This window comes from Mytilus galloprovincialis, chromosome 14 (genome assembly GCF_965363235.1).
Source record: "Mytilus galloprovincialis chromosome 14, xbMytGall1.hap1.1, whole genome shotgun sequence".
NCBI lineage: Eukaryota > Metazoa > Mollusca > Bivalvia > Mytilida > Mytilidae > Mytilus > Mytilus galloprovincialis.
Genome location: NC_134851.1, coordinates 20,208,464 through 20,226,500, shown reverse-complemented (window position 1 = coordinate 20,226,500; position 18,037 = coordinate 20,208,464). Strand labels below are relative to the sequence as shown.

At 32.9% G+C, this 18,037-nt stretch overlaps 1 protein-coding gene across 1 annotated transcript; it reads right to left on the bottom strand.

Moving 5' to 3' along the window:
• Positions 1-1,350: 1,350 nt before the first annotated feature.
• On the bottom strand, positions 1,351-13,311 carry LOC143059388 (mucin-like protein). The gene is made up of 12 exons (XM_076232880.1): positions 13,299-13,311; positions 12,167-12,721; positions 11,754-11,875; positions 9,035-9,340; positions 7,788-7,995; positions 6,701-6,830; positions 5,590-5,765; positions 4,522-4,773; positions 3,934-4,065; positions 3,244-3,447; positions 2,797-3,054; positions 1,351-1,657 (listed from the first exon to the last, which is right to left on the bottom strand). Exons 1-12 carry the CDS (start codon positions 13,309-13,311, stop codon positions 1,443-1,445), a joined length of 2,571 nt encoding a protein of 856 aa, XP_076088995.1. The 3' UTR covers positions 1,351-1,442.
• Between the last annotated feature and the right edge of the window lie 4,726 nt (positions 13,312-18,037).

The following is an 18,037-nucleotide window of genomic DNA, read 5'->3' as shown; positions in this document are numbered from 1 at the left end:
TGAAAATGTCATGGCAAATAGATGATGAACTGATTAACTCCCTGTTATATTTGCTCTAAATGCTTTGGTTTTTGAGTTATAAGCAAAAAATTGCATTTTACCCCTAGGTTCTATTTTTAGCCATGGCGGCCATCTTTGTTGGTTTGCCGGGTCACGCGACACAATTTTTAAACTAGATACCCCAATGATGATTGCGGCCAAGTTTGTTTAAATTTGGCCTGGTAGTTTCAGAGGAGAAGATTTTTGTAAAAGATTACCAAGATTTACGAAAAATGGTTAAAAATTGACTATAAAGGACAATAACTCCTAAAGTGGTCAACTGACCATTTTGGTTATGTTGACTTATTTGTAGATTTTACTTTGCTGAACATTATTGCTGTTTACAGTTTATCTCTATCTATAATAATATTCAAGATAATAACAAAAAACAGCAAAATTCCCCTAAAATTACCAATTCAGGGGCAGCAACCCAACAACAGGTTGTCCGATTCATCTGAAAATTTCAGGGCAGTTAGATCTTGACCTGATGAACATGTTTACCCCCCACGTCAGATTTGCTCTAAATGCTTTGGTTTTTGAGTTATAAGCAAAAAATTGCATTTTACCCCTAGGTTCTATTTTTAGCCATGGCGGCCATCTTTGTTGGTTTGCCGGGTCACGCGACACAATTTTTAAACTAGATACCCCAATGATGATTGCGGCCAAGTTTGTTTAAATTTGGCCTGGTAGTTTCAGAGGAGAAGATTTTTGTAAAAGTTAACGACGACGGACGCAGGACGACGGACGACGACGGACGACGACGGACGACGACGGACGCCGGACGCCAAGTGATGAGAAAAGCTCACTTGGCCCTTTGGGCCAGGTGAGCTAAAAACTGCAAACTTCCTTAAGATTATCAATTCAGGGGCAGCAATTTAACAACGAATTGTCTGATTCGTCTGAAAATTTCAAGGCAAATAGATCTCAACATGATAGAGGAGAAGATTTTGTAAAAGTTGACGATGACAAGAACGACGTCGACACACGACAGAGGACGGACAGCGGATGCCGAGAAATGAGACACACTACATTGGCCTTTCAGTCCAATGCAAGTGATCTGAAAGGCGATCATGCTGAATACCATATTGCGTCACATATTAAGAAAGCAACTTTTTTGTCAAATCATTAAAAAAGGAAGGATACAATCATAAAAGAAACAGATTTACACTGCAATGTGTAACGACTTTTCTTTACTTATAAATTTATATATTTTAAGCTTAAGGCTTGCCTAGCTTTTATAAATAATTCAAACTCAAAAGGAAAATATCGTAATACACAAGTAAGAAAAAGTTTACACGTACATAATGAATACCAAATAATTACATGCTGTATTAAACATAGAACGTCCACATTTTTTCAATCCTAAACCCCATAATTTCCTAAAAACAAAATGTCTACTAAATTCACTTGATTTTTTCTGTATTAAGATTTGCAGGTGTCCACGTTAATGTCAGATATCCTGTGGAATTATCAGATGTGAAAGTGCCTTCACCTGGCTGATCTATTATACTGTATCTAAAATCTGCTTTATCATCATGACCAGTGAAGTTTAAAACTATAGATTGATTTACTACTACTTTGATAGATTCTTGTCCACTTATTTCTGGTGCCTCATTTTCTGGAAGATAATGAAATAGTTGAATACTATTATAATAACAGATTCACCAAAGTAAAATCGATCACTAGACAAAGGGTCTATTCAAAACTATACAGAAAACAGAAAATGCAGAAAGAATTGAGGAATACCAACCCCAATGACTTCAAAGGAGTTCAGGTAACTTAACTCTTATTATGCCAGTTCCAGGATACAGTAGATAGTTGAATCTGTCATGTAACTTTCATCAACATAAGACCTAATTGTAAGCATTGTTACTTTCACATGTTGGACAAACGAGTGAGATATTTTGTGTCTAATACTGATCCAAATACTTTGGAAACTAAATTTAAATAAATTTATCATTCTCCCTTCAGGCGAATTGGAATTAAAACTATGTTCTTACCAAACATAAATTATATCTTGACTCCCCTAGAGAACTACTTTTCTGAAAGTGCTTAGAAATTTAATAGTGAAGTATTTGTGAAGAAAACATTCAAAAGAGGTCTTCCCTTTTTCGTAGATAATACTTAATTTATAAATTGTATGAATAAAAAGTAAAATCACAAAAAACTGAACTTCGAGGAAAATTCAAAAAGGAAGGTCCCTAGTAATCAAATTGTAAAATCAAAAGCTAAAACACATCAAACGAATGGATAGCAACTGTCACATTCCTGACTTGGTACATCATGTTCGTATGTAATGTAGAAAATGGTGGATTGAACATAGTCCCTCCCACTTGTATGACAGTCGCGTCGTTAACAAAACAGACAGAAACAATAGTTACAAATGTCAAAAATAGGCGTACAGCAGTCCCCATTGTGTTATCATTTCAATAACTATAAAAAGAAACAAATGCATTGATGACCCTTTTGTGGTCTTTCGCTGTTGTCTGTTATATGGTCAGATTGTTGTCATTTTGATTTAATGAAAAGTATTCGAATAAAATATTCTGTCATTGTCGAACATTGTAGAAAAGAGGGGATATGATGTTTTGGACATAACATAAATAACTACACAAAATTCCCAAGAGCTGGGCTATTATTGCGGTCCTTCAATTCAAAGATTGAGACATTCAACAAACTTACATTGAATTAAACGATTGCATCTCAAAAAATTTGTTATACTGTCTTTAAAGTTTAGAAATAAAAAATAGAGCTTACGTAATTGTGTAGTTTCAGACTCAGCCTCTGCATTTGTTATTTGAGTATCATCAGCAAATGATTGATCACCGGTTGCCAAGTAATCAAAGATACAAGCTTTATATTGGTCACTCTTGCCACCACAGACGGTATAGGCTAACTGGAGTGTACTATTATCAAATTCATCAATAAAGATTGGAACAAAATCTTGGTGACTGTAATCAGCCCAGGATTTCCCATCAGTGTAATAAAATATTGAATTATCTGAAGTTGTCTCCCCTACAATGAAAACATGTAATATTATAATTAAAACAGACACCTCACAGTAAAAGTTATTGAATTGTGAAGTTTAATAGACATAAGACTCTTACAATATCAAAAGTCAAAATAAAAAATTTCAAACCAAAAGGTGTGTGTGTCCTTTTGTTTTTAAACACACATCACTGAACATGAGATTTAATTACTTACATAGCTGACCAAAATTGTTATAAATTTTTCTTTCAGAATCAACATCACCAGACGAAAGTATATTTCTATTTGGTAACACAAATTCATTGGTTTTGTCTCCATCAAAGTTTCCCATGAGACCCGTAACTTGTCCTTTGAAATCCTCAGGAACTGATGCTGACAAAGTCAACTGCCGAGTTTTCACCTGAAAATTTAACTGAATTCCTGCAAAGGCATGTAAAGGCTTTTATTAAATAAAGAATCACAATTCGATATCTTAATGTTTTTTTTATCCATTTTATGTACGGTAATAAACTTCACAAAAAAAATAATGAGCGTAAAAATGCTAAAATACAACTTAAATTTATAAGCTTAGTGTCAAACATATTTACTTCTTTAATTCAACAAATTATTCTTTCACAGAGAATTGTGAAAAATTAAAGATATCATAAGTAAACATATCTAACAGTCTTACTGTGTCATGCATGATACAAATGTTGCTCCTTAGCACGGATTATAATTATCAAAATATCAGCTGTCAAAACCACATATTTCGGGTAAACCAAAATGGTAAAGTCGACTAAATTTAGCGGGTTCTTTTCCCACATGCAATATTGGTAAAATACCTTAAAAAAAAAATCCCTTGCTATGAAATTCAAATCAACAAATACATAGATAGATATAAATAGATAAAAATATTGTTTAAATCACCTGACTCTGAGAAGGCAACAACAAGTGTATGATTTTGACGTCTTAAAACGATGCCAGTAAGAAAAACAGCAAAATTTTCATCAGTATTAAACTGTGTTGTGAGGTCGTTGCCATTACCATAAACTACCATTGCTGTAATTAAAAAAGTTTTCAAATATTACTGGAGAAAGACATTAACAACATAAAACTAAATAGTATAATGTATTTTTTCATTAGGTAATACACCTTGGACACACGTTTTATATCATTCCTTGATTTTGATTAGATAAGGGATTCTCGAATCGTTTTTCATTTCCATATATAATGCAATATCCACTATCTGTAGATAAAAATGCAGGGGAACCACAGTTAAAACAGATGAACTATCTCAATTGGATAATACCATGGTTAAATATATATTTTCACTATCACTTCAAAAAGAAAAAAAAATAGTTTCCTTTGGACTTAAACTGTGTTTTCAAAAACGGAAATGATACTGCTCAGACAAAGTTAATAATGTTTGAATACTAGTAGTTCAGGTACCTATCAAAAAAAAAATTAATAATTTCAATCTGGTGTTTTTTAACATAAATAGGGACTATAACTTACTCTCCAAATCACTGGCTAGTTCTACTTGCATCGTGACATTCCCGTCTTCCTTGGCAGCAAAACCACTAAATATAGTTGCATTTATTTTCTTCAGTTCAGTTCCATTCTTTGATGTTGCTAAATCTGTTCTAGCTTGAATTTCGAAGGTAACATTTTCATTTTCTATTTTCATCATTGTGTATTCACCCCAGCCGTTAAATGTGTATTGAAATCCATCCAATGTGTCAACATGAGGATCCCCAAAGGTAAAGACTGAAAAAAAATATATAATTTACCAATTGAAGTCATATGCAACGAGTTACTTTATCTATAACGAGACTGAAGACAGTGACAATCAAAACCAAGGAGTAAACCAAAGCTCACAAAACCAAGGAGTAAAACAAGACAACAGTTATAAATGAAATATGAGAAAATACACGAACTCCACTAAAAATCAGGAGTGAAATCAGGTGCTCTGGAAGGGTAAGAGAAGGAAATTATGGTACCAATACATGCATTCAAATATAGAAAACCAAGCCATCTTTGCATAATATTTTACATTTTCTAAGAATCCATAATGTATAATAGGCACAAAATGTTGAACCTTTAACCTTCATAAATAATTGCTTTTCTGTTTCTAATGTTTTAAATAGTGGTACTACCTGTACATGTACACGAGTAATCATTATTTATATATCATCTTTACAGCAAAACAAAAGGTACAATTCAAACTGTAAACGGACATCTTTTCGCCTTTTGGACTCCATCCTTGACTGAAAATACAGTACATTTACAGCAATACACCCAAACAAGGCAACAGTAACGGTCCTTCAAGGAGGCCTTGAATACAGCGCAAAAGAAATATCACCTTGCTGCAAGTCCACTGTGTGGCAATTAAAGTTTATGATTTGATATTTTCTTGATGTTGTTGAATTAATAAGAGCTAACCTAACCTATTCGTGATTATTTATATTTGCATAGTTTTTGTATTAGCATATTTTATATACTATCAAATGTCACAGAAATAAGTTATGTTATGGTATGGCACAATAAATTAGACCTTTACATCTGCATAATACATGTACTTACATATACCAAATGGTGACTGCCTGTAACAAAATCCCACTGGTCTTACGCTGTAATACAGATGACAATTAGTCGATTTTTCACAGCAATTTTCTTTAGGAATAGCATTATCACTTTGGTATGTAACAATATCAGTAAATGGATTCCCTGTAACTATGGTACCAGCATCTGGACTATTCCTTAAAAGGAACCCCCATCGCTGGTGATAGCAGCAAATCTGTTATATAAAGGTTATTTATTTATTTAAGGAATGACTTATATTTTATGAAGAAGTAACATTATAAATGTGGTGCACCACATGTTTTTTTTTTTTTTTTTTTTTAAAGACAGAAAACATATTTATACAGTTATTTCTTATGTCTAAATCTAAATTCAATTCTCAAATGGCGTAAATCATGAAAAAACGTTGATGACGTTCTGGTCCCATGATATAATTATGTCTATGAGATAATAAACAAAACAATGTCAGCCAATCAGAAGACACGTTACATCCAACATTTAATTATAAACATTTATATTTGAATGCCACTTTTGTTCATTAAGGTTGTGTGTGCTTCATATCTCTTAAATGTTAAATAAACTGTTTTTTCATACGAAATACAAACAAGGCCTCTCATGAAGATGTATGGTTGTTTTTTTATGTGTATTCCAGGTCGATTTAACATATGGCAGGGTATTCTTTCAACAGGCAATTGCATTTTTTGTAATCTACATCTTCACTAAAGCATAAATTAGTAAAATCACTTCCAAGGTCCCTTTTAAGTCAAAGACATGTAGTGATGGTCTATAAAGGCTATTACCTGTTGATGTTTGTTTATCATAGATAAAAGATGACAGAGAATGTAAATATACTGCCTTTAAACATCAATTTATAACCTGATATCAATCAACAGGTGTATATGAGATTTTATTTTAAACATCATAGGCTAACACTTGTCTTCATCTACATAGATGCAGCAAAGCACATTACAGCAGGTATAAATGTGTTCTTACACGACTGGTACCAAATCTGTAGTTGGCATAGCACACAGCATTATTGTGATACGAAAAGACAAAAAATCTTCCATCAAAAACAAGCATTCCCTGATTACACGGACAAATATTCGATAACTGCCATCTTGAATTTCTCAAGCTCCATCTGACTGAATTAACATTTCTTCGATACCACCTCACACACTGAGAGGCTGGATTATGTTGTATCGGACCCTTTGCATGAAGTGACATAAAATATACACCATTAACACCTGCAATAGAATTTGAAATATATGTTTCCAGCAAATAATTATCTTACAGTTGAAAATATATTTGTCCTACAGATTGCTTATTAAAATTCAAATTGTTTCATCAATTTCAAATATAAAAAAGAAGACGTGGTATGATTTCCAATGAGACAACTGTCAACAAGAGACCAAAATTACACAGACATTAACAACTAAAGGCATTCATGTATCTGAGCTGACAAAACAGACATTTATATGCATGGTCATTATCATACTTTAGTGACCTTTTTGTAAAACTTTGAATGGTTTCTACTCGAAGAATAGTTTACCTTTGCTGTTTTGGTAAAACCTTTTGTAACTTTGGGTTCTTAGTGCTCTTCACCTAAGTTCATTTTATTTTTATTTTTACATTATTGTTTGCGTTTTTTTTATGAATAATGCAAAGACATAACGTTTGTCTAGCATACAAAATTTCATTTCTGGTATCAACAAGTGTGTTTATTTATTTATTTAAAAAAAGGGAGTTTGTGGTATCACGCACACCATCGGAAGATTTTTCAGTTCAATTGATGTCTCGATTTGTCATCTTCAGACATACAGAGTATGTCATATATGCCAGCTTAACAAATAGTTTGGCTTTTCAACTGTCATGATTTTAAAGTTACAGATCGGTCTTATTGAGTAAAAATATAACTCCGGTGTAGAGCATTTGATGCTTATTATCTTTCTTTGAGTTTAATATATTAAAAACTTCAAGAAACTGAGGTTTCAAACCACTGAGGCTAACATATTTATATGCATATATACATTTTATCAAACTTTTTGGAACAGATGAATATGTTCAGAATCATCATAGAATTATCATTGATAAGGGTATGATTATTCATCATAATTTTTTTGTGCGTTTAAATACAAATGTCAAATGCGACAGGTTTTCTAATTTCGATGCATTAATCGTTAAAATTGTAACTATATACCCACCATCAAATGTGTTTCCTTTTAATCCACTAACGTTAAAGGCACTTTCTGTGAAGGAGTATATACTTGATGAAGATTCATCTAATCCAGAATATCCTATTGCGCATTGTCTGCCACCAGGTGGAGACAGGATAGTGACATCCTTAAACAAGGAGTAAGCATAGGTCTTTGCACCATTTGTTGCCAAAATAAATTGAAATGATACAGTTCTCTAAAAAGAAATAAAAGAACTTAATTGAATGTTTAGGAAACTTTATTTAAACACCATATTTCCCCTGACTGACAATATTTATATACAGATACTATAAAGATTATGGGTATAAAGGTATCATTTATCATTTTGACTTGGTATAACACAATTTCCATCGTAGATCTTAAGACTTAATACTAAAAGTCTAAAAGAAGAGCGAAAGATAACAGAGGTACAGTCAAACTCATAGATCGCATATAAACGGACACCGTCATAGCGAAAAAGGAAAATATAACAGTAAACAAGACACACCATATAAAACTGTTGAATAAGCAACACGCAAATACTCTGAAAGATACTGTTCCACGTGTGACAACCGTCTGGTTGCTATTTATATACAAAAACGTCTCATTGAACATAGGGAAAATATGTTCTAACTTTCAAGTTGATTGGACTTCATTTTATTTAAACTACCTTGACCAAAAACTTTAACCTGAAAATGGAAAGACAGACTGACGAACGAATGACGAAGGAACGCAGAAAAATGTCTTTTCTCCTAATAGCTAAAGACATGGGGTATATTGCTTCATAAAACATTATATTCATCATAAGAAAAATCATAAGAGGGTATATGATATAAACAACGTATAGCATGAACCTAAATAGTTGTTTCAGGCAAAGTCGATAGTGTAGGTTTATAGATCTTGTAAACATATCTTTTTCTTTTGTTTTTCTCTTTTTCAGTGTTTATTTTAAGTGAATTTGAATAAACATTTTAAACTCATGGTATCAAAATCAGCAAGTGCTTAAGCAGATAACACATTTAATATAAAAAACAAGAAGATATTAAACATCTTGAACAGATACATTTACTAGCAATAGGAGATAGGTATAAAAGTAATTACAATGATACATCAATCACATAGAGGCATGCGTATGATATCCCTCTCAAGTATTGGCCTCAGTGAATTTCATGTATCTGCTATGTGGTTCATAAACCATTGTATCAATCAAACTTAAAGCAAATAATTGTATATAAAATCTTACTACGTGTACTTACTATATCACCATATAGCCTTGCATTTTCCCATGTCGCAATATACACACAAGACGCCGAGAAGTCACTTTTTTTAGAGTAATAATTGACATTAGAAGAGACTTTATTCAACACTGTATCAATCAGGGTTCTATTTCCAAAATCATCATCGTCACTATAGAGATGATAATACATCTTCTCGGTTGATCTCGATACAACTAAATCTGTCCATAATGCAGCTATAATATCTCGACCTGAATACACACTCAATTCTCTTGGAACATAGGAAGTGTATCTGCATCCCATGCATGCTAGACCATTTGATGAAAACTGTGAATGAAATATAAAAAGTAATAATTAATGTACAGAGTGTAACAATTTGATAACAATAGGTATAATAAGTGATAATCACAGGTACCAGGCTTATAATTTGAAAGGTCAGACGCGCGCTTCGACTACATACGACTCATCAACTAGGATAAACACATCCTCACAATTTCAAATACTTCATAATTTTGCATTACCATAAAATTCATAACACAGATGTGTTGACCACTAGGCTAGAAATATCCTCGAGGACGAAACGTCCACCAGCAGTTGCATCAACCCATTAATGGTTAAAGACTTATACCAGTAATTTGATACGCCAGACGAGCGTTTCGTCTACTTACGAATCGTAAAACAGTGGTTCTTTTTATTTCCCTATAACATCAAAATATATAAACATAAGCTCTAACAAACAATTTACGATTTTGACAATACGCACTTAAACAAATAAACAGAACATAACGATAAAATACAACGTAAATTGACAAATTCGTGCATATTTATATAATAAGGCAATGCACGGCGAAGTCACAGACTGTCGCTGTATTTTTCTATAGTACTACATTATTAAGCACAAAATTAAGATGTTTTGTATGGCCTCGCAACGAAGTTGTCGGTGCCATATAGTTTTACCATTGTCCTGCATTCAAAAATTTCGTCATTCTTTCATTCCGAAATTCCGTAATTCCGTCATTCCGTCATTCCACAACAAACCATTATACGTATTTTTTTTTCTAAATGCCCTCAGATATTAGGCTGATTTTTGGTTTTTGAGTTAACCATAATGAGTTACAAATCAAGCGTAAGTTTCGTTCCGCTCCACTAATTTTTGCCGAAATTACGGGCTTTGGACTTTGAGAAATTGTTGAAAATCACATTTATACTGACTTTTTTGAAAACGCCTTCACATTTTGGGCTGATTTTCGGTATGTGAGTTAACCATGATGAGTTATAGATCAAGTTAAAGTTTCGTTCCGCTCCACTTATTTTTGCCGAAATTACGGTCTTTGGACTTTAAGAAATTGTTGAAAATCACCGTTATACGGACTTTTTTGTAAACGCCTTCAGATATGGGGCTGATTTTTGGTATGTGAGTTAACCATGATGAGTTATCGGTCAAGCTTAGTTTTGTTCCGCTTCACTTATTTTCGCTGAAATTACGGACTTTAAACTATAAAATGCAACTTTAAAAAAATATTTTTTTTACCATTACAATGATTTATTTGTTGGTACACACAATTTGGTTTTAAAGGAAGTATACTAATCTTATACTAAATGTCATATTTCAAGTGTTAAGTAAGTGGATAATTATTCATAAATTGATGTTCTTCTGATTTGGAGGAAGATCCACAATCATACCATCATGTATTTTTTGTGATCCGGAATAATTATCAACCAGGTCTTGGTACCTCCCGGTGAAGGAACTTCTATTAAAATTAGCCATGATGACAGTGTACAATATTATGTAAAACGCAGAAATAATTTATATTGTGGTAACAGGGACTTTCTATCTAACGAAATATAAATTCTGTTCCTAAAATTGAAAAAAGGTCGACATACAGTCAATCTTCTTAATCCCTTTTTGTTTTTAGAAGAAGAGAATGAATTTCAATTCAATATACAACGCACAAAAATAGATACACATAGAGATAACTTATGTTCTACAATTAATAAGAGTTCCCTGTTTAAAGATATGACAAATAAAAGCAAGATTTTTTTCGAGATGCCGTCATCAAATCCGCTCCTGTGTGCAAAAACCTGTATCGCCTAGCAAATGCCGGCGTCACACATTGGCGTATAGACTGGCGTGCCTTAAACGTACATAGAAGCATAAGTTGCATAAGTTTGAAGTACGTCGCAATACAAAAGTATACATTTGATGAACGCTACAACTCGAGGAAATTTTTAAGCAGCATTGACATTTTCATTTAGCTATTGCGTGTGTCTAGCGTATACATGTACGCTACACGCACGTAATACATACGCTACAAGCGCGTTGAAAATGCAACAGATAAGTTTGAGACACGTTCAAGTCAAAATGTATACGATTCAAGGTCGTTCGACTTTAACTTAAACGTATGCGGGTGTGTTTGTAACAAAAAAAAACAAATAGAACGTCCAAGATACGACCAGGAAGCGTCTCAAATACGTCCACGAATTGTATTTCCTTCTTAGCGTACATTCCATCTACGTAAGACAAACGCCAAAATACGTTCATTGAACGCCCCATAATCGCATAGATACGCTTTGCGTACGCCCAATACACGCTTAAAACTCGTTGTGCACACGTTACAGATATGATTGACAGATTGAATGCATCCAAAATTATAAGCATTTAGAAAAATAAAACAGTAAAAACAAATTGAGTTTGCTGATCTGCATATGATTTGAAATGTGTAGAACAGTATAAACTTACTGTCAAGTAGTTGTAACTGTCACCCAAAAAAGGAATTGATGTAAAACATCTTAAGTTATTAGTTGATACGTCATCTCCATACAGTCGTGAATCACCAGTTGGTTCTCCGAATGCTATTAATTCTGGAATATTTTTATTTTTGTTTTATAAACATCACATAACTACATGTATACAGCTGTTGTTTTTGTAAAGTACAATGAACGTATTTGTTTCTGAAACTTTGAATTTAGAGTAATATTCCTCTTCTTAATATGGTGCGAAATGACTTGTATCAATGTTGAAAATTTATATTTGTCAACGATCTAATTTCGTTTTTTGATCAAAATGAGAAATGCACGTCTGTCATGTTTTTTTTCTTAAACTAGTATATGTGTATTTGATAGAATATAAGAAAAGAAAAAACAATATCATACCTGAGGAACGTTCTGCAGCTGATGTTGCATGTGCTATGGTTGCTGTTTGTGTAGACGTTGTTGGCGTTACAGGGTGAGTTGTGGTGTTTAGTATTGTTGTCTCGTTTGTGGTCCCTAATGTCGTTGCAGCTGTTGATGTTTCTAATGCTGTTGTCTGTGTTGTGATTTCTAATGTCGTAGCCTCAGTTCTGGTTTCTAACGTTGTTGTTGCAGTTGTTGTTTCTAACGTTGTTGCTGCAGTTGTTGTTTCTAACGTTGTTGCTGCAGTTGTTGTTTCTAACGTTGTTGCTGCAGTTGTTGTTTCTAACGTTGTTGCTGCAGTTGTTGTTTCTAACGCTGTTGCCTCTGTGATAATTTCTACTGTTGTTGCCCCAGCAGTAGTTTCTAGGGTAGTTGCCCCAGTAGTAGTTTCTACGGTAGTTGCCCCATGAGTAGTTTCTAATGTTGTCGCTTCTGTGGTAGTTTCTAAGGTTGTTTCTTCTGTAGTAGTTTCTGTTGAAGTTGCCCTAGTTGTAGTCTCTAAGGAAGTTATAGTAAAGTTATATACATCTTTAACTTATTAACAAGCAATATTGTTTAAGCAATATCTATTAGATATTGTAAAAACAGGCAGTTTTGCCATTGTTACTAGTAACAAATAACAAAACTAACGCCGTAAGTTTGTTGTATTTCATAGCATGCAAAGGAAAACCGCAAACTTTCATGTTCATCGAATTGCAAACATATATGATCATATGCATACTTTTGGAAAACTGCAAATTAAAAAATCTACTAAAATGCAAGTTTTCTTCAATCCAAGAAAATTGGTACCCACAAAAATAAATAAGTCCACATTATTTGAAGTTTGATTTAATGTTATTGTAATAGGTTCTGCAACGAAGAAGACTTAATCACGTCTACGCTGTACTGTTTTGTCATTTGCATACATGTATAACATGTATAAAAAGCTATGTAATTTTTTAAACGACTGTTTCAAACGTTTGTTTTTAATATAACCCTACCTTCATCTTCTGTTGCACAGTTAAAACATTCGATGCCGACATCGTACCAGTGATTACAGTGTGATGTATCGATTGAGTATGTGCAATTGATTAATTTATGTTCTACACCAGAGCAATTTATATCATCTAACCAAATGGTTCCATTGCCATCATCCACCAAATTTGAGGGAATCGCCTCTCCGGAACTAATAATAAACGAAGGATACATGGGTTACATATTGAATAGTTTTGGTTCCAAGATTTTTCTTCTTTTCAGTTCTTTAATTTTCAGTTGAATACCTGAAGAAATGTTTAACAATGGTTCTTTTTAAACCCTATTTAGAGGGTAACTTTTTTATTTCAAGTTAATCAATTCAAAATAACATGAGTGTATTGTTACGTAATTCCATAACTATAAAAATACCAAGCACTTGCTGGAAAATGTGCAAAGTTTAACATTATGAGGACAAAAAGAGAATAGGAATTTGTGTGTGCCAGTGTAACTGGGTACATATAAGTCTAGAGGAACTTAATTATACAACGGTCTGATAAAACATAAACATTTTTATATTTAAATGCACCTAACATCTAACACTTCGTGCATTAAGAACCCAGTATTTACACTATACCAATCAAGTTAACCTTATCTTTAAATTTTGTTTAATTCAAAACAGCTATAAAATGTTCAACCAATAAGCAAACTCGATTCTGTAATAAGAAAATATTTGCTATAGGGGGGAAATGTGCAGTTTTTTATGCATGAAGCTATTAATCAAAACATTCAAATGGTTTCGGGTGATTTGAAAATTCAAGTAATGTCGACAAGAAATAAATTTTAAAACATACGATAATTCGTTAATAAACCGTGGAAGTCCCTTTAAATGATCAATAAAGCCGGTCAAACTATTCTATTTTTTTTTTATAATTAAAAGTTGTCAAGCCCAATGTTATCTGTACACATGGGTATTTATGATATCGTATCTTTTCCGAGCAGAAGCAGTCTTTCGCTTTCAAAGAACTATATAAAACCTGTTAAACCTCTAATCAATCAAGATCCCCAAGGGTGACTGGGGTATAGAAATATGGTCACTTGGTCTTCTCCCGACCGGCAGTAAAACGCTTGCCGAAGTGGGGCGTCCGTTTGGCTGTGCGGGATGTATCAAGTTCGCAGTCACATCCGGTCAGAAGGGGAACGTTAAATCCGATGCCTCGTGTGAAGAGAGTGCCACGCTCTTTGCACGTTAAGAACCCTTGCAACAACTCTCTGAGGGGTCCGTAGGTGGCCTGTTGCAAGGCTAAATTTCTGTCCCTATCCAATATACCCTCATTTTCCAGTGGCAGTCCAAATTTCCCCGACCATCATCCTAGATGGCCTCTATTATAACAACCTACCTATTGTATTTATTGTTAACTTGTTCTCGTCCTGAATATGCATGAAATATTTGCCACTGGATGTTAAGCAACCAACAATCAATCAATCAATCAATCTAATCAATTTAGTATAAAATAGGTTAATTCAACCGATTTAATTTCATTGATATATTTGTCATGTTTGTGATTCAGCTTTGATTATAATACACACCAATATCCGAGCTGTCTACAGGCTACTGCTGCATCAACATGACCAAAGTGATAACGACATATTGTTCCCCATTCACCTTTATAATTAATTTCAAGTCGTCCCCTATTCTGAGCGGAACCTGTTATCAAACGCAAACGACCTACAACGAAAATTCAATCAAAGCAGAGGGCTATAATTTTTAGCAACAAATTACGTTGACAATCAGAATTATCTTGTTGTCTGGATGCAATATATCGAAATTATATTTAAAAAAAATCAAATTAGATATTTAAAACTGCTGTCTTCAAATACTTTTTTTAGATACTTGTTTTCTTAAGCTTGTTATCAATTTCAATTGTATGCTTGTATGAAATTTTAATTGCTTCAATAGTATTCAATTTTTCACAATGATAATATTATTTAAATAAATATTGTTGAACAACATCTCCGAATTACATAGAAAACACCAGTGCACCCATATAAAATATCTAATACGATGGAAATCAACTAGTTGAAAGAGGCGATGAAAGATCCAAAATGTACAGTTAAACTCATAAATCAATAGTAAACTGACAACGCCATGGCTAAAAAAGCAAAAAGGCAAACACACAAATACCAGTAAACAAGTAGTATGAATAAACGATACTGTGTCTTCCTCATTTGTATACAATAGCCATGTGCCTATAAATACGATTGCTTCGAACGTTTAATTGAAATCACATCATACCTTCATCTTCTTCTGGTGGACAGCTTATATAACATTTGACGCCAGCATCATACCAGTGACTACAGTGTGATGTATCGATTGAGTATGTGCAATTGATTAATTTATGTTCTGAACCAGAGCAATCTATTCTATCTAACCAAATGGTTCCATTTCCATCATCTATATATTGATAGGGAATCATCTGTCCGGAACTATAGATAAATGAAAGATACATGGGATATTTCATATTCACTACTTGTCGTTACCATGGTTACGGGGTTCAAATTATGTTAAGCACTTTGAATATTTAGTATACTCTTTAATATTTCTGAAGTTATTGTGAATGTTTTCTTCAGATAACTTCTTTTCTATGTGCTGCACCATTCTCTCAATTTCGAACAGGTTTTTAAAAAAATTTCTAATTAGACACATACCAAATGGACAACTTTTTTGGGTCCCCATTCCTACCCACCTCAAATATATCACTTCAAAACATTTAATGCAAGCGGGATAAGTGCATGAGCAAACAATAACCCTCTAAACAATATGTGATATGTCATGATCTGTATAACAAGTTAATTGGAACCAAATATAACAATTTAATGACTTCTATTTATTCATTGTTACTGCGGTATTTATACACTAGTATTCATGAACTCAATTTTGACTGATGTCTTTTTATATTACTTTTAAAAACTTTTCGCATCATATTAAATGAGAAAGCCTTATTTCAAAATTTGCTGTCGAATAAAATCTACCAATCGTTGGATATCTTAGGAACATCGAATTGTAAACACTCGATACTCTCTCATGACTTTGGAATATAATAGGATGAACCTACTGATTTACAATACTTATTCATTGATACATTTGTGATTTTGCTTTTAATGTAATACACACCAATATCCGAGCTGTCTACAGGCTACTGCTGCTTCAGCATGACCAAATCGAGTAGAACATATTGTTCCCCATTCACCTCTATAATTAATTTCCAGTCGTCCTATATTTTCAACGGAACCCGTTATAAAACGCAAACGACCTGCAAAGAAAATTCAATCATAAGAAGAAGCTGTTTTATTAGTATAAAGTATTTTGCAAACTTTGTATATTTATTTTCATCTTTGCTAGCTAGGATTCATGATCCACTTCCCTCCTCTCTATACCCTTGACAGATTTTGCCAACATTTGTGATAACAACATTGCGTCATCTATCGGTTGATTAAAGTCACGCCAATTCCGAATACCTTTGGCTAGCGATGATGATTCATGTGACAAACTTTTCTTTTCGAAACTATTTAGGTACATTGATTTGAGTAAAGTTTGTTTCCCTTAAGTACCCTGTGGAAATAACGTTTACAATTATATCATCTTGGTATCAGTATGCTCAAAATCGGGATTTTGTATTAACGAGTTAATTCAATCAAACATTTCAAACTGTTGTTTTCTGTAGTTATTTTTATTATTACTAAATTGATGTAATTTGATGTATAGATTGTGTATTTGTGGGAAATTTTATTTGGATCAACAGTATACATTTTCCCAATAATATTACAATCACTCTTCAAAAGTGGTGACATTGAATGAATAAATATCACGAGACAACATCTTCCTATTACATAGTTAAAGACAGTGCATCTTTATTTAATATCGATTTCGATAGATATTATATAATTAATTAGTTGAAATTTGACGTACATACATAATAGTACAGTTATCGTAATAGTTATTACACTGTAGTAAACCGAAAAAACGGTACTGTGTTTTCCTTATGTGTAAACAATAGCCACTATGTACACATTTAAACGATTGTTTCGAACATTTGATTTAAACCTAATCTTACCTTCATCTTCTTCTGCTGGACAGCTGAGATAACATTTAACACCAGCATCGTATCTGTGAGACCAGCCTGATGTATCGATTGAGTATGTGCAATTGATTAATTTATGTTCTGAACCAGAGCAATCTATTCTATCTAACCAAATGGTTCCATTGCCATCATCAATATATTGATAGGGAATCATCTGTCCGGAACTATAAATAAATGAAAGATACATGGGATATTTGATATTCACTACTTATCGTTCCGAGATTCAAATTATGTTAAGCACTTTCAATATTAAGTATGCTATTTTATATTTCTAAAGTTATGGTGAATGTATTCTTCACACAACTTCTCTTCTATGTGCCGATCCATTCTCTCAATTTCGGACAGTTTGTATCATAAAATTCTAGTTAGACACATATCAAAATGTAACACCTTTTTTTAGTCCCCATTCCTACCCACCTCAAATATATCACTTCAAAATATGTTATGCAAGCCGGATAATTGCATCATTTTAAAACGGTATGTGATATGTTATGATCTTTAAAACAAGTTTATTGGCACCAAACTTATAAATCTAATGGCTTTTATTTATTCATTTTTTTCTGCGGTATTTATATACAAGTATTCATAAACTCTATGTTGACTGATGTCTTTTAATATTACTTGAAAATTTTATTCGTATTCGTATCATATTAAATGAGAAATCCTTATTTCAAAAGTTTCTGTCGAATAAAATCTACTAATCGTTGGATATATATCGAACATCAAATTTTAAACAATCGATACTCTCTCATGAATT

Excerpts from the sequence above, each read along its gene's own strand:
- LOC143059388 (XM_076232880.1), bottom strand. Across the intron at positions 5,766-6,700 it reads AGCTTGAGAAATTCAAGATG|GAATAGTCCAGATGCTGGTA; the intron begins GCAGTTATCGAA and ends GTTCCTTTTAAG. Across the intron at positions 4,774-5,589 it reads GCAGTCACCATTTGGTATAT|TCTTTACCTTTGGGGATCCT; the intron begins GTAAGTACATGT and ends ATTTTTTTTCAG.